The sequence below is a fragment of the Ornithorhynchus anatinus genome, chromosome 9 (assembly GCF_004115215.2).
Source record: "Ornithorhynchus anatinus isolate Pmale09 chromosome 9, mOrnAna1.pri.v4, whole genome shotgun sequence".
NCBI classification, from domain to species: Eukaryota; Metazoa; Chordata; class Mammalia; order Monotremata; family Ornithorhynchidae; genus Ornithorhynchus; species Ornithorhynchus anatinus.
The window spans coordinates 54234394-54261342 of record NC_041736.1 but is presented as its reverse complement, the minus strand read 5'-3'; the positions used below and the strand labels follow the sequence as shown (position 1 = coordinate 54261342).

At 41.6% G+C, this 26949-nt stretch overlaps 1 protein-coding gene across 7 annotated transcripts; it reads left to right on the top strand.

Annotated features, from left to right (window-relative positions):
• Positions 1 to 136: 136 nt before the first annotated feature.
• Positions 137 to 26949, top strand: PAPOLG (poly(A) polymerase gamma). Of its 7 annotated transcripts, none has more exons than XM_039913044.1 (24): positions 157 to 394; positions 4968 to 5126; positions 5211 to 5277; positions 7049 to 7130; positions 7211 to 7320; positions 7631 to 7684; positions 8812 to 8923; positions 10325 to 10414; positions 12385 to 12523; positions 12723 to 12795; positions 12977 to 13097; positions 14188 to 14272; positions 14644 to 14697; positions 16076 to 16195; positions 16432 to 16541; positions 21403 to 21524; positions 22194 to 22372; positions 22561 to 22670; positions 22799 to 23022; positions 23833 to 23898; positions 24122 to 24184; positions 25525 to 25619; positions 25785 to 25808; positions 26455 to 26949. In XM_039913044.1, the coding sequence occupies exons 1-23, from the start codon at positions 378 to 380 to the stop codon at positions 25804 to 25806; spliced, it is 2274 nt and encodes a 757-aa protein (XP_039768978.1). In that variant the 5' UTR covers positions 157 to 377; the 3' UTR covers positions 25807 to 25808; positions 26455 to 26949. The 7 variants fall into 7 exon arrangements, 5 of the variants coding, with proteins under 5 accessions (XP_028927716.1, XP_039768978.1, XP_039768980.1 ...); XM_039913046.1 differs by having other exon boundaries at positions 25525 to 25625; XM_029071883.2 differs by having other exon boundaries at positions 137 to 235; positions 25785 to 26949.

Sequence of the window (26949 nt, the reverse complement as noted above, 5' to 3'; positions counted from 1 at the left end):
GAGGAGGCGAGGCGAGTCTAGGCCAGGCCAGGCCAGGCCAGGCCAGGCCAGGCGAGGCGGTGCCTGAGGCGGCCAATGGGCGGGCCGAGGGCGGGCGGGAGGGCCAAAGGCCCGCGCGGAGGCTGCCGGGAAGCGGCGCCATGTTGGCGGCCGCCCGCCCGCGCCGGACAGTATTGTCATAAATAGGGCCCGGCCGGGACCGGCCCGCGGGATTCGGTTGGATGTTTCGGCCGCGGTGAGCGAGCGAGAGAGAGAGAGAGAGAGAGAGATTGAACGAACGAACGAAAGGAAGGACGGGCTGACGGGAGAGGGAGGAGGACGGTGGTGGTGAAGTAGTAGGGAAGCGGTTGCCGGAGGAGGCTTCGGCGGCGGAAGCGATGAAAGAAATGTCAACGTAGGTGCCGGCTCGGAGAGGTGCCTGGGCCTCTAAGGCCTCCCCGCTCCCCTCACTCACTCCCTCCCTTCCTCCCTCCTTGATGCCTGGCCCGCCACTGCTGTCGGGCCTCCCGGGCGCCTTTTCCTCCCCGGCGGCCCGGGCTTCCCCCCGGGCCCCGCCATGTGGGCGCCGAAACGTGCGGCGGCTTCCAGCTGATCGCCGGCCCGGCCTCAGGACCAGCTCGCCACATCGCTTCCCCCAGCCACCGTTCGCCTCCCGCTCCCTTCTGCCTCCCCCTTCTCTTCTTTAGCCGCCCTTCACCCCCGTCCCCGAATAATGTTGGTATTTGTTAAGCGCTTACTATGTGCAGAGCACTGTTCTGGAGGAGATACAGGGTCATCAGGTTAACCCACGTGAGGCTCGCAGTTAATCCCCATTTTACAGGTGAGGTAACTGAGGCCCAGAGAAGTGACTTGCCCACAGTCACACGGCTGACAAGTGGCAGAGCCGGGAGTCGAACCCATGACTTCTGACTCAGAAGCCCAGGCTCTTTCCACTGAGCCACGCTGCTTCCCGAAGCGACGAGGGTTCCTTTCCTCCTGTTGTGGGCTGCCCCTCAATGCACACGTATCATAATGGTGGTATTTGTTAAGCTCTTAGTATGTGCCAAGCGCTGGGGTAGATAGAAGGTAATGAGGGTGTCCCACGTGGGGTTCACAGTCCTGGCTCTGCCACTTGTCAGCTGTGTGACAGTGGGCAAGTCACTTAACTTCTCTGAGCCGCAGTTACCTCATCTGCAAAATGGGGATTAACTGTGAGCCTCACATGGGACGACCTGATTACCCTTTATCTACCCCAGTGCTTAGAACAGTGCTCTGCACATAATAAGTGCTTAACAAATACCAACTTTATTACAATCCCCATTTTGCAGATGAGGTTACTGAGGCACGAGAAGTTAAGTGACTTTCTCTAAGTCTCACACACACTATAGGCACTCACTATAGACACCCACCCTCTCACACTTTTCTCCCTCCTTAATCTTTGCAGTTGCTCCTTCCCCAGCTAAAACATCAGGCCCTGGTGAAATCTGAACGAGTCCAAGAGGGTGATTATTAGCCCTCTTTAAAAAAAAAAAAAAAAAAAAAAAGTAAAGGAGAGAGGGATAGCAATCAAACTAATTTGAGTGCTTACTGGATGCAGAGCACTGTAGTAAGCGCATGGGAAAGTACAGACTAACAGAGTTGGTTGACGTGTTTCCTGCCCACAGGGATGTCCTGGTTAAAAATGCTTGTAAGAGGTAGGCAAGAATAGTGACTTGCATCTGCATCAGTCAGTATTTATGGCATGCTTATTATGTACTAAGTGCTTGCACCGTGAGCCCTGTGTGGGACTGGGCTGCATCAGAACTGTGCTCTAGTACAGTGTTTGGCACATAGTAAGTGCCTTCCATCTACCACAATTATTGTAATAGAGTTGATAGACATGATCCCTGCCCTCAGGAGCTTACAGTCTAGTGGATAACTTCCTCTGTCCAGTAATAGCATTTTACGAGATCCTTAAGGCATATGTATTTAGTGATTCCTTGACACTTTTGCTTTATGTTCCCTTTTTTTTTTATTGTTGCTTTCCACCAGGGAACTCTTAATGGTTTGCTTATTCCTTGGCTTTATGACATGAAGTTATAAGTAATCTGTTAAATGCAAATTAAGTTATTAGAATTTCAGTGGAGTGAAAAGTATATTGTATGAATTCACTTTGTCCTGCTGTGGCTTGCACTGTTGCCCATTTTAGAATGAATGTTGCTACCTGAGTCTCTGCCATTCATCTGTTATGTGGTGTCAGGTCCAGTTTTGTAGTTGAGGACCTTTGATATTATTGTAAGTAGAGTTGAAGCTCTAGAGATAGTCCAACAGACCAAAGATGGGGATAATCAAATATGTGAGTGGGTTAGGGGTAGCCCAGAAGGGATAAGTACTGACCTACTTTTTTCTCACCAAATTTTTGAGGGGAAAGTATTGGCCCTAAGTGGGAGTGAGGAGAGGTAGAAATGGGTGGAGGCCAAAAGGAGTGGGGGTGGGAGGATGTTGACCTGGGCTGGAAAGGCACAGGAGAAGGACCTAAATTCAGTTGTGTAAGAACAGAACAGCTGTTTGGCTGAATTCAGTTCCTAGGCCAGTCGGGATTTTAATCGAACTCTTCTCTCTCCTGTCGAGCTGTGCAGCCTTGTGATTTTGTAACTTTCAGCAAGAGCCACTGGCCCAGTTAGGGTGCAAAATGGAATTTTGGTACTTCTTGGCAGTCATCTTCCTCAACTGGAGAAAAACAGCTGTTGGGTAGTGTAGAGGCTAGCAAGGGCAGTTGACTTTTTCCACAGGCAGGCAGCTCTTGCTTTGGAAAAACCAAGAGGCCAGTTCTAGCCCACACCTCCAGCATTTAGTGGGTTTTTTAATGAAATTTGGTCAGTGCTTACTATGTCAGGCACCGTATTAAGTGCTGGGGTGGCTACAAACTAATCTGGTTGGCCACAGTCCATGTCCCACATGAGAGTCACATTATTAATCTCCATTTTACAGAGGCCCTTAACTGAGGCCCAGAGAAATTGTGACTTGCCCAAGGTCACACAGCTGACAGGTGGCAGAGCTGGGATTAGAACCCAGGTCCTTCTGACTTCCAGGCCCATGCTCTATCCACTAGGCCACATGTCTTCTCAGTTGCAGTTTGTGCTTGCCAAGGTCTGTGATTTATGGGGCTCATTTTGGTAAGGAAACCAAGCAACTATATTAGAAATTATTTAAGGTAACAGATTATCTGGGCTGATGATTTCCTGGGTTATATTGTGATTTCTTGATTAAATTAATCAAATTCTGGCAAGTGAAGTTTGGAGAACAGGATAATGTACATGGTCATGTTCAAATAAAGTCTCCCAATAGAAACTAAAGCACTTAGAACAGTGTTCTGCACACAGTAAACACTCAGTAAATACCATTAATTGCAGTGCAAGTATAGAAGCTCAAAGTTGAGGCTGTATACATTCATGTGTTCACTTTAGAGTTGCTGAATTATGTTTGGATATTCTTCTATTAGGACTCATCCACTGAAATGTAAACAGCAGAAATTGAGCCTTCTAGTGCAGTAGTTCTCAAAATTTTTAGCCCAAGAACCACCTGAGTGGGGGAGGGTCTTTTTCCTACAGGGTGTGAATTTTAGAATGGGTGCAGATGACACTGGACCCAATGGAAAAGTAGTAGTAATGCTAAGATGTGCCCCCACTCTCCCCGCAAGAGTGCAAGTGGTGAATTGAGGCAAAAGTCTGGGTGCTGCACTTGAATGGCTATGTAGACCACTTGGAAATCTCCCAAGAACTACTTTTTGAGAAATACTGTCCTAAAGCAAGTGTGAGACCCAAAAATGATTTGAGAGAAAAATGGAGGCATTTTAGTCTTTCTCAAATGCTTCTGGGGTCTTCAATAAGCATTCTGTAACTTCTCCCTGGAGCTGGTAATCTGTTCAGTTGATTGTGAACCTTATTGGTTCAAAATAGTTCTAAAATGCATTTAGCCTGTGGACTGTAGGGTCTGGGCCACACCTGCCTGGCTGCCTACCATGCCAGAATGTGTTGCCTTGGCCTTGAACTTCCCAGTTGAACTCTGGGTACAGCGTGTTTGCTGCCTCGTAATTGGCCCGATCCGTTTTGCCACAGATGAAATGGTGCTGACCACAACTTAATATAGAACATTGGTATTTAGCTTTTAAAATACTGTTGAAATTGGATCTTTAATTAGGGTGCCCTGTTGCTGTCGCATGAATGACCTATCTCTTAAAAGCAATAACGAAGTCCAAATTAAACAAATTAAACTGGGGCTCCTCTCCCTGCCCCACCCCACCTCTGACTGGATGTTAATACAGGTTGCCCAGAACGGGTTGGGGTTTCTTCAATTTTTTGCCATCTTTTGGCATAATTCCTTTTCACTTACTAAAATTATTATGAACTATATTAAAGTCTATCTCCCCCTCTAGACTGTGTGCTCATTGTGGGCAGAGAACATGTTTGCTAATTCTGTTGTGTTGTACTCTCCCAAGTGCTTAGTATAGTGCTTTGTTCAGAGTAAGCACTCAAAAAATACCATTGATTAAGGATATATATATTTTATATATATATATTTTGTTTTATGCAAGTGCTTGTAGTACAGTACTCAGCAAACGGTAAGCCCAATAAATACCTTTGATTAATATAAATCGGGGGGAAATAAGCAGCTTAATAGAAACTGGATATTGATAACCTGATTTAGAGGTACTAAATTTTGAGTTCCGCTTTGGCATTCCTTGTTCGCTAAATTATTCACTTGGGTCTCATATGATTTCTTTGGGGGGGATTGTTTATTAATATTCAGTTTCATTTTAACTTTAAATCTGATTTTTGAAATGCTCAGAGACCACTGAATAAATTAGCCAAACCAGAGCCCAGTAAAAACATGGCCCAGTAAAAACGTGTAGCATGTGTCAGGCCTTAGTATAATTGATCATAACTTATTAGACTTGGTTCTCATCCTTCATCCCCCTTCTTAATCTTCCCTTTTTCCTCTTCAAGCAGAAGTGCTGTGCTGGAGACCCAGCGTCCAAAGCACTATGGAATCACATCTCCAATTAGTTTGGCTGCTCCTAAAGAAATAGATCATATTTACACACAAAAGTTAATTGAGGCCATGAAACCATTTGGGGTATTTGAAGATGAAGAGGAATTGAATCATAGGTATGTCAAAAAAAAATAACTAATACTGAAAGAGTTAAAATTCATTTTTTTCCCCAAACTAAAGCCTAGTATTTCTCTTTTCAGACTTGTTGTTCTTGGAAAATTGAATAACTTAGTAAAAGAATGGATTTCAGAACTCAGTGAAAGTAAGGTAAGGATCATTAAACACCAAGTAAATACCATTTGGAAATTGAAAGCTATTAAGTGAGCTAAAGATTACTTAACTTTAAATTGTATGTGACAGTAGGTGGAAAATAGTGAGGTGGGTTTAAAAAAAAAAAGCCAACTTCATTTTATAAGTTAAAAAGAGGTTATCCTGCACTTAACCATATTTCCAGTGCTTCTAACAGTTTACAAAACACATTTTTGGAGGTTTTTATCTCCACCCACTTCTGGCCAAGGTAACTCATAGTGGAAATGTTAATGAGTGGTGAAATAAAAAGGAAAGGAGTTGAAGTAGAAGCAAGTGACCTAGATAATTTAGAGTCTAATTTATTAATAGTTGGCTATACTCTATGCCATGGATTCAAGTGTATGTCTCACTAAAAAGTAGAAAATCAGTCTCTTATTCACAGGGATTACATCTGCAGACTTCACCACAAACCTCCAAACTGCAAGTGGCATTTGTAAACTATAAAGTTAGGTCCCTGCTGTTGCAGTGTTCAGAATCTGGTAAGGGAACTCAGGATAGAGTGAGAACCTAACAATATTGCAGAAACAATTTTGTTGTCTGTCATCCTCTGCCAGTTAATCAAGTAAACCAGTTATCTAAGAGTAAGGGCTGCCTAGCAGGAGACTAATTTAATTAGCAAATACCCCAGGGGAGTTGCAAAGCAGTTGAGGACTCCAACATTGAAAATTCTTTCTCCATAAGGAATCACATGCAGAATTTGCCCACAGTAGGTGTGGGTTTCCAGAATTTAACAGGCTATAAAGCGCCAGGTAATAAACTAGTACTATATTATATTAGGGTTCAAATGCCTTGCCATTCATTGTTCTTGTGGATGGCTCTTGTCACCAATTTCAAAAAGGTGAACACAAAGATCACATCACTGGGCAAATCGTAGTAACTAAAGAGCCTGGATTCTAGATACTTTCTGTGTAACTGTGGGCAAAGTGCTTAACCCTTCTGTGTCCAAGTCCTCATTCTTGAAATACTGAATGCATTTTATCCAGCTAACATTCTTCTGAAGCAGGGTTAGGTAGTATCATTCCTTCTTGACATCCGCCAAACTCTCTTCCCCTCTTCAAAGCCTTACTGAGAGCCCACCTCCTCCAGGAGGCCTTCCCAGACTGAGCTCTCCCTTTCCTTCCCTTCTCCTGCCCTCTGCTCTTCCCCCCCTCACAGCACTGTGCATATTTGTATATATTTATTACTCTATTTATCTTATTAATGTGTATATATCTATGATTCTATTTATCTTGATGATATTTACACCAGACTACTTGTTTTGTTTTGTTGCCTGTCTCCCCTGTTTAGACAGTGAGCCTGTTGTTGGGCAGAGATTGTCTCTATCTGTTGCCAAATTGTACATTCCAAGCGCTTAGTACAGTGCTCTGCACATAGTAAGCGCTCAATAAATACGAATGAATGAATGGGGAAAATGAGGCACAATGGGTTGAAGCAGTTTTCCCAAGGTTAAGTAATTCATTGGTAAATCCAGTGTTCTGTGTCATTGGGAGACAGTATGACTTATGATCAAATCCACTTGAGAAAGTGGGTATTTATGATTGAAGTATATACACCTTTTATTTCTGCTTGGATAAAACTTAATCTACACTGTGATGTATAATAGTAGAAACTCAACCTTGGGTGGTCTGTTGAATCAAGATAGTTGCTATTAGCAGTTTTTTATTGTGCATCATTCTAGGATTATTAGATCCAATTAACACTCTGCTTGATGGTTTTTGTTTTTTTTTAGAATCTCCCACCTTCAGTTGTGGTGAATGTTGGTGGTAAGATATTCACATTTGGTTCTTACAGACTCGGAGTACACACTAAAGGTATGAACTTGGAAGTTTTCTAGCCTTGATACATTTTGGATTTGACCTCTCTCTAAAGGAATATGTGCTTGGATTTATAGGTGCTGATATAGATGCCCTTTGTGTTGCACCCAGACATGTGGAAAGATCTGATTTCTTTCAGTCCTTTTTTGAAAAGCTTAAACATCAGGATGGAATTAGGAATTTGAGAGTAAGTACTGATTTGACCAAGAGATGCTTATGAATTTGAACTCAGTGATGGTGTTGTAGTATCCCATTATGGGCAGGGAACATGTCTGCTAATTCTGTCTTATTGTATTAGTACTTAGTACAGTGTTCTGTAAATTAATCATCACTCAAGTGCTTAATACAGTACCCTGCACTGTATACTATAGTGCTGTAAAATATCATTTGTGAGGTGGGGCATTAAAAAAGGGAATGTTTTGCTCATTGAAGTTCAAAAGTAAGGTGGTAAAACACATCTGTGCAATAAGTTTGATTCTTCCTTTTTTTTTTAATAGGCAGTGGAAGATGCATATGTTCCAGTTGTTAAATTTGAATTTGATGGTATTGAGGTAAGAATTTTCCTAGTTGCTTGGTGTGAAAACTTGAATTCTCTTCGCCATTGTCCTTTTAGAAGATTTTCTTGTACTTCTGTCAGCATTTTATAAAAGGTCGCAATTTGTTCGGGTGAACACCATTAACTAGAAAAATATTTACAAGTGAGGGTTTTTCTATGGCTTTTTTTTTTTTTTGGAAAGTCAAGAGAGCTTCAAAAATACTGTAAATGGAATTACTAACCTCAAAATTTTGGTTGTTACAAATGAAAAACAATGCCTCAGATGGAGTAAGAGGTATAAGTTTCTTCAGTAATGGGACCATGCAACCATATTAATCAGTTTAGCCAAGTCAACCCTACTGTCTCCACTTGACAATTTGCAAGTTTTCTAACCCAGCCTAAAATATCTCTAAAGCTTGGAACAGCGCTTGAATGCCCAGAAATGTCCCTGAGGTCAAAAAAGCCTTCTGTTTTTTCCTTTCCAAGAAAGGGATGGCATTTAAGTGTCATTATTCTGTCAACCTACTGCCATACTAGATGAGTACCCACCCCTCAACAGTAAAGAAATCATCTGGGTCCTGCCTGCACCTCAAGGATGGGTCACTAGACCTCAGAAAACTGTCTTTTTATTATTATTATTATTTGCTCTGCCCTGCAGTAGTCTTTCACCCTGGTCATACAAACTCTTAAGGTTATGGATTGTAACTTGCTTTTAATTAAGAATTTAATTCTGGTCACAGCTTTGCCTGTGAACTCCAGGTACTCAAACCCATGCCCTGAGTCATTCCCTCAGGATCCGCAGATGGATACCAAACTCCCCAAGTCTCGTTCTTTTGGACATTTCGTCCCAACTACAGTTTAAAATGGCCATGAAGCTTCTTCCTTGTTCACTTTGCTCCCTCCTCCTTTTTCTTACTCCTCCTTGATGATTGGCTTTGTTCTGAGTGGAGCCAAAAGTTAAGCAATGGGAATTTATGCAGGTTAGCTTTCCCTTTGGAAGAGGGTACCTAGGAATGCATAATCATTTATTCCAGGAAATTCTGAACTATTTCCCACCCCAACGCCGAACTCTATGTATGGATCTTGCCTAACTCAGCCGTTGCACTGCTTAAAGTATTTTTCTCCCCTCTCTGTCCTTCCAAGATTGACCTTGTGTTTGCTAGATTGGCAATACAGACTGTTTCAGATAATTTGGACCTTCGAGATGATTCACGCCTGAGAAGCCTTGATATAAGATGTATTCGAAGTTTAAATGGTAAGCTTCTGAAAAAATTTGGGAAATTCACTATATAAGAATAATCTTGTCTGCAAAACTATTATTGATATCTTTAAAAATCAAATGAAGCCATTTATGCTGTACCTGCAGTGCAAGTTTTAGCACAGATGACATGGCTGGCTTCAGATTGCCTTACATTCATTTGTTTGGACAGTGACCCAAATATATAATAATGTTGGTATTTGTTCAGCGCTTACTATGTGCCGAGCACTGTTCTAAGCGCTGGGGTAGACATAGGGGAATCAGGTTGTCCCACGTGGGGCTCACAGTCTTAATCCCCATTTTACAGATGAGGGAACTGAGGCACCAACAAGTTAAGTGACTTGCCCACAGTCACACAGCCGACAAGTGGCAGAGCTGGGATTCGAACTCATGAGCCCTGACTCCAAAGCCCGTGCTCTTTCCACTGAGCCACGCTGCTTCTCAAACACAAAAATATATGTGTTTTGGGTTTTTTCACTTTTGATTTTTTGTTTTGTTTTTAATATTTGGTAGTTATTCCTGCAGTTGCAAAAGTAAACTAGTGTCCTCAGTCGTTTTGTTCAACTAAATCTGCATAGTGAATGGAATTCATAGATAAACTTGTATTTTAAAACTAGTAATTTATAAGCATGATGAAAGAAGCTCTCAGAATGGACCTTTTAAATGATACTCCTGTAGTCTCCAGTACAAATCAGCATCCCACAGGAAGTCAGTGTTTTCTTGGCAGATTTTATCTAAGTCATGTCTTCTATAACTCGTTTTCATTATGGGATTTTGATAGAGTAGGATGGCAGAATAGGAGAATGTGCTTACCTCAAGGTGGCAGTGACAGTTAATGATGGGGCCCTGCCAGGAATGCTACAGATCTAGGATCTTGAAGAGCTCCTGTTTTCTGTATTAGCTGAGGAAGCCAATTGCAAATGTTGAAAAATTGTTGGATTTAAGGAGTGCTAATTTATTCTCTGTAAGGTGTTAATGATCACCAGTAAGTGGCAGAAAGCTGTCTGCACAGGTGAAGTACAATAGTTTTACAAGTTCTTTCCCTATGTAGCTGTCTCAGACACGTGTGGCTATTTAGTCTAGTCACCTAAAGCTTGAAGGGCAATTCTGTTTTCTGCAACTTTTTTGAATTTCATCTGTGTAAGAGAAGAGAAGCCCTTTACTGCCTCAATTATCAACTGCTTTTGAACTATCGTCTCACAAGCCCCTTATTATTGAAATAACTGACACAACACAATTTCTGGATAATTTGAGGTTTGCAGGAATGCAGCTACTGTTTGTAAGACAAATGCCTGTATTTAGGTTTTGAGAGACTGGCAAGTTTATGCAGTAACTGAGTAATGAACAGGCCACATGATGTCATTTGATAAACAATGAAGTCTTCTCTTTATCTTCCAGGTTGCAGAGTCACTGATGAGATTTTGCATTTAGTGCCAAATAAAGAAACTTTTAGGCTCACTCTCAGAGCAGTTAAACTGTGGGCAAAAAGTACGTACCTATGGTTTCAAAATGTATTTGCACTTGACCATTCATGTCCAGATTTTCAGCCCCCAAATGCCTTGTTCAGCCAAGTCTTTTGAAAGTAGTTTTCTGATGTTCTGAAATAGGCTGATGCTCAGCAGTTAGATTGCAGAAGAGTTATCTGGGGAAGAATCCACTTAGCTGGTATCGTGTTCCTTTGGGCCTTGGCATTCAAAACAAGTTGTTGATTGTGGCCTTAGTTTTCATTTGGCCTTGGAAACAAACTTCCAAAAATGAGTAATTCTGTTGCCTGTCTGCCCCAGTACCTCATTCCACTTTATCATACAGGAAAGCCCCTCCAGAATGGATGGGGGGAAAGGGGGAGCATGGAAAAAATTATAAGCTTCTTGAGAGCAGGGCTCATGCCTATGTATTGCACTCTCTCAAGTGTTTAGTCCAGTGCTCAGCTGACCTCTCCCTCCCTCTTTTTTCTCTTTTTTCCTGCCTCCGCCAACCCCCAGTGCATACTTCACTCTGCTGTTGAATCCTTTTTTCTGGGAGGTGGGGGGAAAGCTCTGCGCGCATCTCCCCCTTCCTCACAAGCCTTCAGTGGTTAGCCGTCCATCTCAGCATCAAACAAAAATTCCTTTTCATGGACTTCGAGGCACTTGACCGGCTCTTCCCCTCCCTAACCTCACTCTTTTCCCAATACAACTCAGCCCACATATATTGCTCCTCTAATGTCCTACTCACTGTACTTTGTTCTCATCTCTTGCTGTGGATCCCTTTTCACGTCCACCTTTCGCTTTGTACTCCCTCCTTCATATCCGACAGACCACCACTCTCCTTTCCTACAATCCCTCATTTTCCCCATCTATTTGCTCTCCCTCCAGCATCACCTATGCCCTTGGATGAGTGTGTATCCCGTAAGTCCTTTGATACTTGCCTCATGGCATTTAGGTACATATCCTTGGGCTTCCCCTGTCTGTAATGTATCGTAATGTCTGTTTCCCTCTATCAATTAATAATTATTGAGCGCTTTGTGTATGCAGAGCTCTCTGCTAAGCGCTTAGGAGAGTGCACTGCTGTAGAGTAGGTAGGCATCCCTGCCCACAAGGAGCTTTTACAGTCTAGAGGGCGAGACAGGCATTAAAATAAATTGCACATAGGGGAAATAGATAAGTGTTGTGGGAAGCCAAACTTTAGATAAGGGAGAGCAGTAGCTGAGGAAGAAAGTGCTGTCCTTGAGAAGCAGGATGGCTCAGTGGGGCAAGGGGGTTGGGGGGAACCATCTGTGACACTGTGAGTCCCATGAAAGACGGGCCATGTCCTACCCAACTCTTTCATCCATCCCAGCACAGTACTTGCATTAGATTTGTAAGCTCCTTGAGAACAGGAATCATGTCTACCAACTCTGCTGTATTGCACTTTCCCAAGCTCAGCACAGTGCTCTGCATCCGTAAACACTCAGTAAACATCACTGATTGACTTGGCACATCTTCTGTTATATTTCTGGTCTGATGACTTCATTTCTGAAACTTTAAAATCCCTTTTAGTACTCAAAGTTAAGTTTTTCATTTAAAATGTGCAAGTACCTTAAGCTCCAGTGGTTTAAACTAAGCAAATTTAGCATTGAGAAGCCACTATCATCTCTGGAAAGAGGCTCAAATGTAATGGGAGCAGGGGAGTAAACTAGTGAGAAAAAGAACAACCATCACTTTCTCCTCTAGGTAGTCAGTGTGATTTTTACTAATTGGTATGTGGGCAACTGGTGGAGCATTGACTTCAGATCACTTTGGCAAACCCCAGTGGTGGTTCACATTCTTTTGGTGCTCTCTTATTGGCATTAAAATAGATTTTATCTTCTGAAAGTGAGGTCCTAGAGATTTCACGGTTGTCATGCACTAAACAGCAACCAGGATATGATTTTAATCCTTAATCTAGCTTTAAAAGAAAGTCATATTGAGATACTTTTCCTTTTCATCAATTCTTTCTAGGACGTGGCATTTATTCCAACATGTTGGGATTTCTTGGTGGTGTCTCTTGGGCGATGTTGGTTGCAAGAACTTGTCAGTTGTATCCAAATGCAGCAGCATCTACTCTGGTACATAAATTCTTCTTAGTATTTTCCAAGTGGTAAGTATTCCTTTGTATAATTCACATTACAGCTGACTGAATTTTGTCCAAATATAGGGCATTTTAAAACCCGCTTTCCAATTCATTTATTTTGTTAAGATTCTTTCTGCTGTCTTAGGAGCTCTTTAGTCCTAGTGTAGTTTTCAGTTGAATATAATTGCCCCATATTTGTCTCAGGATATAATTAACTTGTTTCTAGGGAATGGCCAAACCCAGTGTTACTGAAGCAGCCTGAAGATAGCAATTTGAATTTACCTGTCTGGGATCCCAGGGTATGTAGAAGACTTATTAAATTTTTTCAATCCTTCTAACAAATTGTTGTGTCCTGGGAGAAAATTGAGTTGTGCAACTTTATAAATCATTTCAACCCTCTCGTGTGTGTGGAAAATATGATATTTGGGGAGACCCTTGTAAATAAACTGTAATTGTTCTTTTCCATTCCTGATTCCATAGGTAAATCCATCTGATAGATATCATCTCATGCCCATAATCACTCCCGCCTATCCACAGCAGAATTCTACATACAATGTCTCAACTTCAACTCGCACAGTAATGGTTGAAGAATTCAAACAAGGTATGTGTATTTGGGGGCTCAATAAAGGAACCTACATAGATTCACCCACAGCAGTTTAATAGTTAATAGGGAGGTAGAGGGAGTAAAGGAAAGCATTTCCAAACAAGCCAATTGAGAATTGGAAGGTTCTAAGAGGGAAGGGTAGGTTGGGCAAGATGACCTAATGGTTATTTCAAAGTCTCAATTTCTAGGGCAGCGTTTCTCAAACTGGGGTCTTTGGATCCCAGGGGTCTGTGGATCATGTTCAATTTTTTAAAAATTGTAATATTGATTTTTTGGTTTTTTAATTTTTTTTTTAATAAATCTTATCGTCTGTATACACTCACGTGAAATCTGCCACTGTGCTGTCACTACTGGAGACTTTCAGACTGTGGGGGTTGGATTGGGAAAGGAATCTCAGGTGTGTGTGCGTGTCTGTGTATGTGTGTGTCTGTATGTGTGTGTATACACACACAAGCGTGCCTGCATAGATGTATGCATGCTTGGCTTGGTCCTGCCACTCAGGAAAAGTATGAGAAGCAGCTGCTGAAACCTCTTTCTCCCGGGCTGCTCTTTCCCTTCCCCTGCAGCAGAGCGGAGCCCCTCGGTCTCAGCAGCTCTGGCTTCTGCTGGGAGGAGCCCAAAGGAGTTCAGGTTTTACAGGTTTGTAAATTTACTGATAATAAAAATAAAGAACAGTTCAATGTCCAATTATAGTTATGTACTTATACCTAACAGTAATTTTAAAAAATTTATTTTCAGAAAGATTTTTAAAGCCCAAAATGTATTTTTTTTTTTATGCGTGGTGGGGGAGGGAAGTGAGATGGGTGCCAAGAGTTTTAACTAAAAAGGGGTCGTTGGTTTACTAAAGTTTGAGAACCGCTGTTCTAGGGTTCGTTGTTTATTATAGCCAGTCACTCAAATCATGCTACAATGTTGATATTGTAGCACAACAAATAAATTGACCGATCCAGTATATTCAGATTTGCCTTTGTGTTACGTTTGGGAAGGAACAGAGTGTTGAATTGCACTTATTCTAGAGTTGGTTTATATCAAGTAGTGCAAATTAAATGTGATAAGACTTTTTTGATCCATTTGTCTTTCAATGTAGGTCTTGCAGTCACAGATGAAATTCTTCAAGGAAAATCAGACTGGTCCAAACTCCTGGAGCCACCAAATTTTTTTCAAAAGTACAGGTATGTATGGGAAGCGTGTTTTGATTTTTTTGGTTTTTTTTCCCCTCCTTAAATAGTTTAATTTTTTGGATAGTAATTGGTATATATCAAACTTAATTTCATTTGGGTATTTATGACAGCTGTTACATTTCAATAATGTGATAGTAAATATAAAATTAAAAGGTTGGCTACCACTTAAGCTAAATGCTGCTTAATTTTAATTAAATTTGCATAAAGTTTTCTTTAACTTTATCCTGTTAAAAAGCATAATTGAAGACCTACAGGAAATGTGTGTGTTTGGCCCAATAGGATGGAGCAAGATGAGATGCTCCTAATCTGTTTCTGGTACAATATGTATATTTGCCTTTTCTAACTGCTAAACTTCTTTTCAGGCATTACATAGTGCTCACTGCCAGTGCATCTACAGAAGAAAATCATTTAGAATGGTAAGTCTCACTTTTTTTTTTTAACCTTCCTTTCTTTCCAGCAAGTGAGGGAGACAGGAGGAGAGGCCTTAACTTAGTTAATAATAATTAATAGTAATTGTGGTATTAAGTTCTTACTATGTCCTGGGCACTGTACTAAGAGCTGGGGTAGATACAGGGTAATTGGGTTGGACACAGTCCTTGTCCCACATTGGGCTCACTGTCTTAATTCCCATTTTATAGATGAGGTGACTGAGGCACAGAGAAGTGAACTGACTTGCCCAAGGTCACACAGAAGACATGTAGCAGAACTGGGATTAGAACCCAGGTCCTCCTGACTCCCAGGCCTGTGCTCTATCGACTAGGCCTTGCTGCTTCCATTGTGCCTAGTTATTCAGGAGCAGCTTTTAAGTGCATTGGTAATACAGGTTTAACTGTAAATGTTAACTCCACACCAGCATTGTTCAGATTTGGGTTAGGGGATAGAGAATGTTGCTAAGTTAATGTGACTACTTTTCTGTAACATGGTACAAACATGGCTGTGTGTGTGCTGGAGATTAGATGCTTTGACAAGGGGGTCAGGGCCAGATGAGTTTGAATATTTAGAGGTATTTAAAGAAAATGGTCATCTAAGGGTCTGCTCAATTTGTTCTCACGGGTTCCCAGGCTGAATAATTAGGCTGAATTAAAGCACGGAAACCCTCTGACTCCGTTTCCCCCATCATACACAGATGGGGGATTACTGTGTGACTGCTTCCAACTGTGTATCCCCAGAGAGGGACTTTTGAGGCGGAGCAAATAGCGACTGGCGTTCAAAGAGCAGTTCTGTTCGGTTAGTGGCCAACAGGCGGACAGCCAGGTCTGCAGTAATGTAGCCCTTTTGCTAGTGATGGGGGAGATGTCAGCCTGAAGAGAGAGACTGGAGGAAAGAAGCAGGGTTGTGCAGAGAGAGGTCTTTTCCACTCTGCACCTGTTCAAGTGGGTTGTTAACTTCTTCCTTCCTGGTTTCTGAGGGGACAGTATAAGAATTTTTCAAAGAATGATTAATAACTATAGTATTTGAAGTAGTAACTAGGTGCCAAAAATGTCCTAAGCATTCAAGTAAACATAGGGTAGTCAGACCAGACACACTTCCTGTCCTAAAGGGAGCTCACTGTAGGATTCTTCTTTTTGGGATTTTACTTTGGTACTTAGAGGTTAGGGGGCGGGGGGGGGCAGCGGGGAGAGGAAGGCGGAGGGGTTGCTTGTGTTTTGTTTTTACTCTAATAGGACAAACATGATCATTCCTACTATCTCTGTGCTTAGCTGCTCAAGAGTACAACTGCTATGATATGCCACAACCAGCCACACTTAACTCCGAGACCAAACCAACAAAATCATATCATTTTTTTCTTTTTAGGGTTGGCCTTGTAGAGTCTAAAATACGGGTACTTGTTGGAAACTTGGAGCGAAATGAATTTATTACTCTTGCCCATGTGAATCCCCAGTCATTCCCTGGGAACACAGAACAATACAAGGAGTAAGTAAAAAAAAAAAAAAAAAAAAAAATCTCAGTAACTACTATAATTGCTTTTACAATATTGCATCATGCTCCTCCTAAACAAGAATTGTAGGAGACTTGATTGATAATGTAATCTAACCCATCTGCACCCTTATCCTTCAGAGTGAAAAAAATTACATTAGCCTTATAGACTCTTATCAAGCATCAGTAGTCCTTGTTTTTCAATTTAACAAACTGGTAATTTGTGTTTCTAGGAGTGACTATGTGTCTATGTGGTTCCTTGGAATCATTTTTAGAAGAGTAGAAAATGCAGAAAGTGTCAACATAGACTTAACATATGATATACAGTCATTTACTGATACAGGTAAGATTTTTCAAATACTAAAATTGACTTGCTTATGGGAAACCATGAATAAACATCATTAACTTTGTATTAGAAGATAACACAACTTACCAGGCCAGTGTGACATGGAAGGCTGATGGGACAAGTTTAAACCACACTACGCATATAGACAATATACCTTGTTTATGGACATGTTTGCAATTTGCAGTGTTTTAGTGTTAGAATTTAAGAACATCAATGTCATGTGTAGATGAAACCATGAATCTATCCAGGCCAGTAGATGAGTCCCACCATGACAATAGAACATTTGGAGGGACTGTTCAATGGTCGCCCTCCTTGACATCCATCCTAATGTGTAATGTTTAGCCATTTAACTTGTCTAACCTCATTCTCCTCTGTCTCAACTTTTTTTCTGGAAACCCCATTATGGACCATTATCTCCTAAGCTCTTTAAGAGCAGCAAGTGTGTATCTTGCTACTGTTATACTTTCCCAAGCACTTTGTATAGTACTTGTCACTTGGTAGGTACTCAGTAAATACCACTGTTTGGTTTGTGATTCTTTCATAAATTTATCAAAATCCCCTTTGCAATTCCTGATATTTTCAGCCCACATACAGAGAGAGAGAGAGAGTGTGTGTGTGTGTGTACATGCGTATGTGCGTGCACAAGTGTACATGTGCCCGCCCGCCCATTGGGTGACGAAGTGCTTTCTAGCTGTTGCGAGATTTAGGGGTGATTCCATTTTGCCCTGACCACACCATGTGTAATCTTATCAACTTGACTTACAAAGTAGCTCATCCTTTATCTTTCCAGCCTTTTTTTTTTAATCTACCCTCATTTGGAAGCTTCTTTATCCCCCTAATCATTTTGGTTGCCCTTCTCTGCCTTGTCATATCCTTCCTGGGACATGAGTGTGCCAACTGTATACTCATTTTTACCCTTTGACTCATAGTCCTCTCGGAAAGAACCACTTTTCTTGATTTGCGGCATGCCAGACTGATTTGTCTGCTTAGTTGGCCTCCATTCTTCAAGGCTGTGCTTTGGTGCATCCTTTACATATTGTTTCCAGTCATTCCATTTTCAGCTCTCATTGCAGCTATCTTTGTATCCTCCAGTCTCATCCACTCCCACCTGGCAGGGTTGAGAAGAACAACTGCCTTTGTTTTGGAACCTTGTTCTTGTCTTACTAATCAATACCGAGTCGTGTACGTAGGATACTCTGATGTGTGGTAAGCGTTGTCCTCAGCCATATTGAATCAATGCTATTTCAGCACTTTACTGTGTGCAGAGCATTGTACTAGTGCTTGTGAGAATATGGTGCAACTCAGGTGATATAAAGGTTCCCTGCCCCCAGTGAGTTTTCAGTCTAGAGGGGGAGACAGGCATTAACATAAATAATTTAAGGATATAATCACTTACGGATATCGAAGGCTTAACCGAACTCTAACTCTTTGGACCTTCTAGTTTTGGCCTGATGCCGTAACATCACCACACTGATAACAGTGTATATTTGGAGATATTTTTCTTGATATGGTTTCCTACATATCCCTGGACAGGCTCTATCTAGGTAACAGAATGCTGAGGTGGTTGTTTTTTTCTATGGCCTTTAAGTGCTCACATGTGCCAGGCACTGTACTAAGCACTGGGGTAGATAGAAGATAATCAGTTCTGGCACAGTCCCTGTCCCACATAGGGCTCACTTTTTTAATCCCCATTTTACAGATAAGGTAACAGGCACAGAGAATGTAAGTGAATTGCTCGAGGTCAGAAAAAAACCCAACAGTCACGTGGCAGAACCAGGGTAGAACCCAGGTCTTCTGACTCCTTGGCCCATGCTCTTTCCACTAGACCACACTGAGATAGTAATGCAGTTCCATTTTCTTTGTTAGCTGAATAGGGATTTTCAGTAGCCTACATACATAATGTCAGTTTTCTTCAGGTTTCTTCTAGCATTCTGAAGTGCGGGGGGGTTCATCAAGAACATAATCTCAATATTATGAGACATGCATGACATATATTGAGGCATATGAGGCCTTCCTTGATGAAATCCTCTTTTTCCCCAGCTCCTTCTCCTTTCTGTGTCATCTCTGCACTTGTACTACACCCTTTGGGCATTTAGTATTCACCCCACCCCTAGTTCCATAGCACTTATGTACCTATCTGTAAATTATATTATTGTCTGTCTCCTCTTCCAGACTCTAAGTTCCTTGTGGTTAGGGAATGCATCTACCAACTCCATTGTACTGTATTCTCCCAAGTGCTTAGTTAAGTGCTCAATAAATACCATTGATTGAAGAAATGTTTGTGTAAGTGCTTAAGGGATAGATTTCCTCTGTGTTTGTTTATCTTAACAAGGAATGCCATTTAGTCTGGATATGTTTCCATTTTCTGTTGTAATTTCCCATTATCCAACAACAAGAGCTGTGTATGTCTGTCTCCCCATGTTGAACAATCCTAGAAAACAAAGGCAGCCCAAGGTGAGGTTTTATTGAGGAAGAGGCTGCCGTGCCATTTAGTAACACCTCTGGTGCGTAGCAGGGCTCTCCTCAAATGTCAAGGGAACAGAAAAAGTTGCGCAAGAGAGATTCTTTCAGCCACACTCATATTCAAGAATGCAGTGGCAGAGTCATCTTCAAACTAAATCACAGATACTCTGCGTTCTCTGTGATTTATAGAGACAGTAAGTGAAGCCGAGGTGAAGAGGCAGCTTCCAGCAGGGAACCTCTCCGTACATTTGAAGGTTTCATCGACAAAGTGGCAACCTGAGTGGTATTATAGCCTGCTATGCAAGTAATACACTAGCAGTGCAGTGGAAGATAATAAGTAGAAAATCAAATCAAGTCCAGCATATCCTTTTAGGCTGACAGTGTGGCCGCAGTGTGGTACCGGGCTTTGGGCCAGACTGAAGGTTGTAGAAGTAGAGTGTTGTCAATCCTAAGTGTTGTCATCACTTTCATGTATGGGCCATATATAATCTTAAGCATCAGGATGAGATCACAAATGACGAAGTTCTGGAATAATATCAACCTAGCAGTATCACCTAACTCATGGGGTGGGGCAGATAAGTCTGGATCCCCAAACAGTTGTTGAATGGTGACGGAAATAAAGCAGCGAAGAACTAGGAGGGCAGGGAAAACCCTTTAAAGATGCAGTCAAGCACTGCCTCTGACTGTCTGGCGTCCTAGTCAGAATCTGGTAAACAACTGGCAAAAAGATCAGCTTGGGGCAGAGCAGTTAAAAAAGCGAGACTCTATAATAGAAGCCTATAAATCACTGTGAGAGGCAAAAGTGAAATCTGTACCCGGCAGTGCAAACGTGATCCATGGCGGTTGAATGACTGATTGATCTTTGTGTGAGCACAATGCAGCCTGGACTTGTCAGTCCTATGTTGGCTTTTCAGCCACACTCCCGTCTCACAGGTGAACTTCACCAATGCTGTGTCCTCTCTCTGTCTCTCTCCCGCCCCTCTAGTTCTATAGCTGTTTTACTAATGTTTAGAAGTCCTTGATTTGGCTTTTTGGGCAGCCCTGGGTTTCTCCCACTATTTGGCACATTTCTTAATTTGATTTGCATGTTGAAGTGCAGCTTTCTATAAGCTTTTCATCAGCATCATGTAGTGCTTCAGGGGTTTTTTAGAAGCATTTCTTTCATTGCAAGTGGTTCTTGGATCTGAGTTGCTTTTAATAAAGCATCCTTGGGGATATTAACCAGGCTTTGTAACTGGAGAAGTGCTGGCTCTTTGGAAAATATTATCATGGGGAGTCTCATTTTCCTACTATATTGCGTGATTGGAAGATGATTTATAAAGTTTGTGCAATCAGGAACTAAGTTTAGTATTTTAGTCAATATTGGAAAAAGCAATCCATCCTTTCCCATATAGGCAAAGTTAAAAAAAAAAAAATGCTTGAAATTATCTCACTAATCCATAATGCAGATTTTAGTCTAAATATAACTGGGTCAGCCTTGACATTACTATTCTTGTAATTTTTACTGCAGCTGTTTGTCAGGCATCTGTGACTAAGTTGAATGAAGAATTTTGCGCTCAGAGTATACTAGCCAAAGCCATCTCTTGGAAAATGACATAGAGTGCCCTTGAACATTGCCAGTATTCCAAGGAGAATGCGCTGTCATCAATAACCAGTGTGACTGAGTGGCCAAGATAAAGGACTTGTGGGCTAGCTAAGCCAAAAATGGAAAGACTTGATGTTTGAGAAACATTTGTGATTCCCCAACCCCCCCTCAGTCCTTTGGATTATTTTTAGTGTTTGGCTAAATAGACATTGAGCCCCATTCTCCTGGTGGAGCTAGTAATACTCCCTTCGAAACTGGAGAGAAGAACTACCTCCATTAGGCTCCATTTGAAGCTTGCTTCACACCTGTGTCAGACTGAATTACTGCCTGTCAGTGGGTCCTTGCTGATCACTTTCCTCCATGCTCTATCAGCAGGGAGGTTCCCCAAGGTGGTTAGAGAAGGTGTCTGAGTGCGGTGGAGCAGTAACACTAATGTGGATGGCAGAATTGCCAGTAGTGGCCAGGTATCATGTCCCCAGATGACTGATTGTGGGCAGAGACCGTGTCTGTCAGCTCTGTCGTACTTTCCCAGGCGCTTACAGTGCTCTGCACATAGTAAGCCCTCAGTAAATACCACTGATGGTTGACACTTGGCTTGCCCATATACCACTTTCTGGGCCTAAGTTGAATGGGCCCTTCCTTCTTTCCCCTCTTCTTTCCTTCCCCTCTGCTGATTTTCAGCTCTCTGCTCTCCTCCCCCAAAGAAGAAGGTCAGTAGTGTATTTTCACATCACACGTTGGATGTTAGCTATGTGGTTGGGATAGGTCAGAACGTAAGTCTCAGACTTTCTGCTTAATATATTCTTACAGTATACAGGCAAGCAAATAATATAAACATGCTTAAGGAAGGAATGAAGATTGAAGCCACTCATGTAAAGAAAAAGCAACTGCATCATTATCTACCAGCAGAAATCCTGCAGAAAAAAAAAAAGGCAAGCATGAAGCTCTTGGGTTTTTTTTTTTTACCTCTGTTAATGGCCATCTCTGGTCAGGGTGCCAGCTTTCATTGGCATTCCAGGGAAGGAGTGGAGCTTTGGGGAGAGGAAGAGTGGAGGGAACGGAGCAAAAGAGGAAGATGAGAGGAGGAGGAGGAAGGAAAAGGAACTGATTTGTGCAGCTCCTCCACTGTCATTTTGCTGGTCCTCCTCCAGATCCCAGAGTTAGACATGAAAGGTTCTTCTCTCCTCCATCCTAAAGCTTAGTAAGGAGGAACTGTCAGCCCATTTCACCGCTTTCCAGTTGGCTCAGACAACTTGGAAGTTCCCTGGGGATGAGATGGGAGTCAGGGCCCTGGAGCCCCCATGAGGGTGGGCACCCTGTGGGGACTTGGAAGCAGTGCACAGTTCCAGAGCAGGGGACCTGAGGCGGCCACTGCTGCTAAAGTCATCCAGCGCCAGTGTCACAGCCAGGGATCCTGGCTCGAAAGCGTTGTGGTGCACCCATGGCCCCATGGGCACCACCACCACCAGGGTGGGGCAGGCTAGCTCTGGGCCTAAAAAGACCAGTTTTGTGCCCTACATGCCAGGTCATCTTCAGCCCACAGAGGTAGGTAGCATCTAGGCACCCATTCTTAATATGACCATTGAAATTTTCCCTTTCAGCAAAGCCTGCCAGACATCAATCGAAGTGCCAGCGGTCTTCAGTCGAAAAGATCATCTCTGGAGGGCAATTGCTTGGATAGTTCCAGGGACACTGATAATGGAACCCCTTTTAACTCCCCTGTGGCATTAAATAAACTCTCTAAACCTGAGAGTCCTCCTCCTACGGCAGAAATGGAAAGGTGTGTATATAGTAGTTAATATTTGTGCCTAAGTTTTGAGGAGTTTTAAGTTCTTGCTTAAACTGAAAAATGTAAAGAGAAGTTTCTGCAAAAGCAGTATTAGTTGTTTGTGCCTTCAAAGCTGAAGAATGATATATGAGGGTTAAATGTCAGCCACTTAACGAGATGTTTCGAAATTAATTTAACAGAGATGATCTAGAACCAGATAGACCTTCCCAGCCCACCACTCCAGAGAAACCATTGGACGTTCTGCCTTCATCTCCAGTTCAAGGACTGTCCATTCCAGTTATTGGTTCAAGTACGTATCTGAACCAGGGGACTGGGGAATGCGGGATGGGAGAGAGAGAGAGAGAGAAGCACCCAGGGGATGCTCAGTAAAGAGAGTTGTTACTTCTTGCAGTTTAAAGGAATTCTTGTTTCTTCCAGAAACTGATTCTACAGTACAAGCCATGCCTCTCCCCTCTGGCTGCACCATTCCTACAGTACTAGGGCGAAATGTGATTCCTCGGATCATAGCACCTCATAACCCTGCCCAAGGACAACAGCATCTAAATGGAGCAACCAATCTGATGTCTAAGAATCCCATCCCAAAGAGACCTCATTCACCATCCTTGGATGGGTCTCCCAAGAGACTGAAAGATAATGAAGCAGTAAGGGCACTTTTTTCGTTACTGTAGCTTTTTGTCTATGAAAAACAACTTTTATAGTAGGAACTCAGATTTTAGGAACTTATTGCTTCTAACATCACAGTGCTCAGGTTATTTTAGCCTGAGCTTTGGTTTTATGGCCTTTTAAACTTGCACAGCTTTAGCTACACAGAATATCATCTTTAAGAAGGAAGAAAATTGGAAGAGTGCCACTTAGGGGTCACATTCCTAAACCCTGATACTAACTAAATTTTTCAACTTTTTAAATGGGTAATATGACATTATTTTACCGTAAGATTTGGCCTTAGTAATAATTATATTTGTTAAACGCATACTATGTGCTAGGCATCATACTAAGTACTGGGGTGGATCCAAGCAAATCGGGTCGGACACAGTCCCTGTCCCACATGGGGCTCTCAGTCTCAATCCCCATCGTACAGATGAGGTAACTGATGCACAGCGAAGTGAAGTGACTTGCCCAAGGTCACATAGCAGACAGATGGTGGAGCAGGGACCTTCTGACTCCCAGGCCCATGCTCAATGCACTACTTCATGCTGCTTCCCGTGCTAGAAGATAATCATTCTTCTAGGAGCTTTTGACTTTGAGTATCTGCTAGGTTACCCTGGTTGGGGTGAATGGCAGGGACTAATCCCTTTTGTCACCAGTAGGTGGTAGTGTGTGTGTGTAATATGTATTTATATATATATTTTTTATATATATTACCTTCAGCCATCTAACTTAATATATAGTAAGGTGTTTATTGCAACTGAATGGTAAATACTGAACAATGGGTCTAATGCTTTTTGTTGCAGATCATTGGTCTTGATTCAGTATTCAAAGAGTCTTGTGCCCCAGAAGATGGGAAGAGAAAATCCATGGTAAATATAAACTGAATTAATGGTTCGAGATTGGTTCAGAATAACTCTTTTTTTAAAAGGCTCTGGATCACATTTTCAAATGATTTTGGAATACAGTTATTTGAAGTTTGAACTCGATACAGTCCCTTAGTTTTTTGTTTTGATACTTATCTGAATTGCTTAGACCAGTATTCTTGCACAATGAATGCCAGAGCCTCATTTGCATAAACTTGTTTGTCTTTAGGACGAAGGCCTGGTAGGAAGTGAGCCAATGCCAATTCCAACGATTGACACATCAAGATTACAGGTAATGTCTTCAAAACTTATTCATGAGCCTGGACAATTTATAGCCAGGATTTTCCCATTTCTTTCCTAGAGTAATGTTTTTTTGGACTATAAGCGTCTTCCTCAGTAATTTGATTTTGAGACAGAACCTGATAATGGTGGTTGATTTTCAGGCCAGTAGTGTTAAGTTTCCACTTAGTATTCAGGTGTCAGCAGAGTGTTGGTGACAGAAGGCACCACACTTGAGTCACAGTGTAGAAAACCAGTTAATGGTCTCACTAAGTTCCTCACCGTATTGGGAGTTCAGGAACAGTAGGAAGAATTAAATGGTTCTCAGCTATGAAGGGTTTGTAGCTTTCTATATGTTTAAGACTCTAAGCTCGTTGGGGTCAGGGATCTGTGGTATTCTCCCAAGTGCTTAGGACAGTGCTCTGCACGTAGTAAGCCCTTAGTAAATACCACTGATGATGCTGATTGAAGAAAAAGTGATGGCCAGGATGATTTAAATAAAAAGATCAAAGGCAAAGAGCAAGAATCTGCTTGAGGTTTATTTGGTTGCAGTGGCAAATGTAACACCACCAAATTTCCCTGTGAAAAGCTTTCATTACAAACTTTTTTACTTTCTCTTTATCTTGTGTTAAATTGACTTGCTTGAACTTTATTTGAATGAAAATAATCCTGTGATGTCATCAGAATCCCCACACAGCTGTTCCCAGACCTCACACACTCTTCAAAAATGAGGGTGTCTAGCTCTGAAGACCAGCTTTGCCCCTTGGCAGTTTACAGTGCATTCTACAAAAAAGTCAAATGTAGGGGAAGAAAAAAAAAATGGTTCCATCATCAGTATTTATTGAGTCCTTGCTAAATGCAGACCACTGTACTAGTTACTTGAGAACATAGAAATTAAATAAGGTCCCTGCCCTTGATGAATTTACAATCTAATGGGGAAATTGGCAGGCACAAATTAAATATGTAAATTATCAACAAGAGTTTCCTTTTTCGCCTTCCAAAGGCCGTAGTCAGTTTTGCTCTTGACAACCCCTCAGTTTTTGTTTTGTTTTTTTTTGTTTCTGTCACCCGCTCACCTCGTTCCCAGCAACATTGACTGGCTCCTGGGGGATACAATGGTGTTCCTCCTCAGTGGGAAAATTAGCTTGCCAGTATAAAGAGAGATTTTGAGGGAGAAACTCCTTTCTTCCACCTCCTTTACCGCTGAATAGCTTTAAATGAAATGTCTATAATGAGAAACAGTATATTCTTTAGTGATCGTTCTTAAGGGCCAAAAAGGGAGTTGAGGGAAAGATGCCATATCTGTTTTGTCTGAATTACTGTTCATTTAAAATGCTTCATCTTTTTCCTTAGAGACTACCCAGTAAAGAACTACCAGATTCTTCATCTCCTGTACCAACGAATAACATCCGTGTCATTAAAAATTCCATCAGACTGACCCTTAACCGGTAAAGGTAGTGCCTCACCACACAGAAAGAGAATATGCAATTGTGTAGTGGCTCCCGGTAGCTACTTCCTCTCCTCCCCAGTTATCTGTCCTATATAAAATATGAGTTATTGTTCTGGAACTTGCGATCCAATTTTTGAGTTTTTATGTCTATTTTGACCTTCAGGTGCTGCAGGATACTCCCCTGACTGTGAGTAACTTTCCCATGATCGCCCGCTGTCAGTTCATCATCTACAATAATCTGGCTTTAGTCTTTTGAATTTTATTGCCTTAACTTTCAGTGCTTGCTTCCTCTGTTGTGGAAGCATTTTGAACTCATGAAACAGCAGTTTCTCCCTAAGTTCTATGTTGTAATCATTGGTCAAAGCTGAAATCTGAAATCAAAAAAAATTTCCTGTGTAAGCAACTTTCTAAATCTCAGTATATTTTCTTTAGTCATTGAAGCCACATTGTGAACTTAAGATCTATGATGTGATGTTTGGTTTCTGCTTTCCCAATTTGTGTATATACGTAAAATTGCCTGTTCTATTCTCTGTTGATTTAAATTATATATATTCTATTTTTTTTTTTCAGTTTAGTACATAGAATATTTAAGATTTTTGTGTGCATTTCTGCCATAATGGTGCTCAATTTAGACAGTATCGTATCAGTACAGGGATAAGTGCAAGAACGAAGCACCATACCACCTTCGTAACTTGCCTCCTATGGAGGCCTTGAAATGCGACTTTTATTAGAGATCAAATTAGAACCAGGATCCTGAATGCCAGTATGTGAATAGCAGAAATACCATGTCTCTCCTCTCTCTTGCCATCCTTTAACTGACTTTGTTTTTGCAGCTTTTCAGAGCAGCAAAACTTAACATCCCAGCATCAATAAACATTGACACCCTAAACAACTGGAAATCTGCTTTTTTGAAGTGTAATATTACCTGGCATGATAGTTCCTGTCCATGGCTTATTTTACATCTTAAACCGTTCTTCATTGGGTAGGCATGCAGAAACAAGCAGTACATTATAGTAAACCTAAGGGTATTTTTTGAATGACCATTGTTACAGACCATTAAGTGGCTCAGGGCCTTTGTAATCTTCATTTGACAACCAAACTTACAGTTTTGTGGGCTTTTTTTAAGCAAACCTCTTTCTCAGTGTTTCAGTGGGAGGTTTTGTTTCATGAAAGCATGCACAAGAGTTTATAAAACAATCCATAACCATGTAATTCCTCTTGTAATATGTTTAATTCAATGTTTTGTAAATTAAGTCATATGTATTTTCAGAGTATTTTTGTATGTACTGTAAATGACCATCTTTTCAAAGAGAAAACTTTAAAATCTT

Bases quoted from the DNA above. Each gene is read 5' to 3' on its own strand.
- PAPOLG (XM_039913044.1), top strand. The intron at 7,685-8,811 runs GTAAGAATTTTC...TGTCCTTCCAAG, and splicing joins TTGAATTTGATGGTATTGAG to ATTGACCTTGTGTTTGCTAG. The intron at 8,924-10,324 runs GTAAGCTTCTGA...TTTATCTTCCAG, and splicing joins ATGTATTCGAAGTTTAAATG to GTTGCAGAGTCACTGATGAG.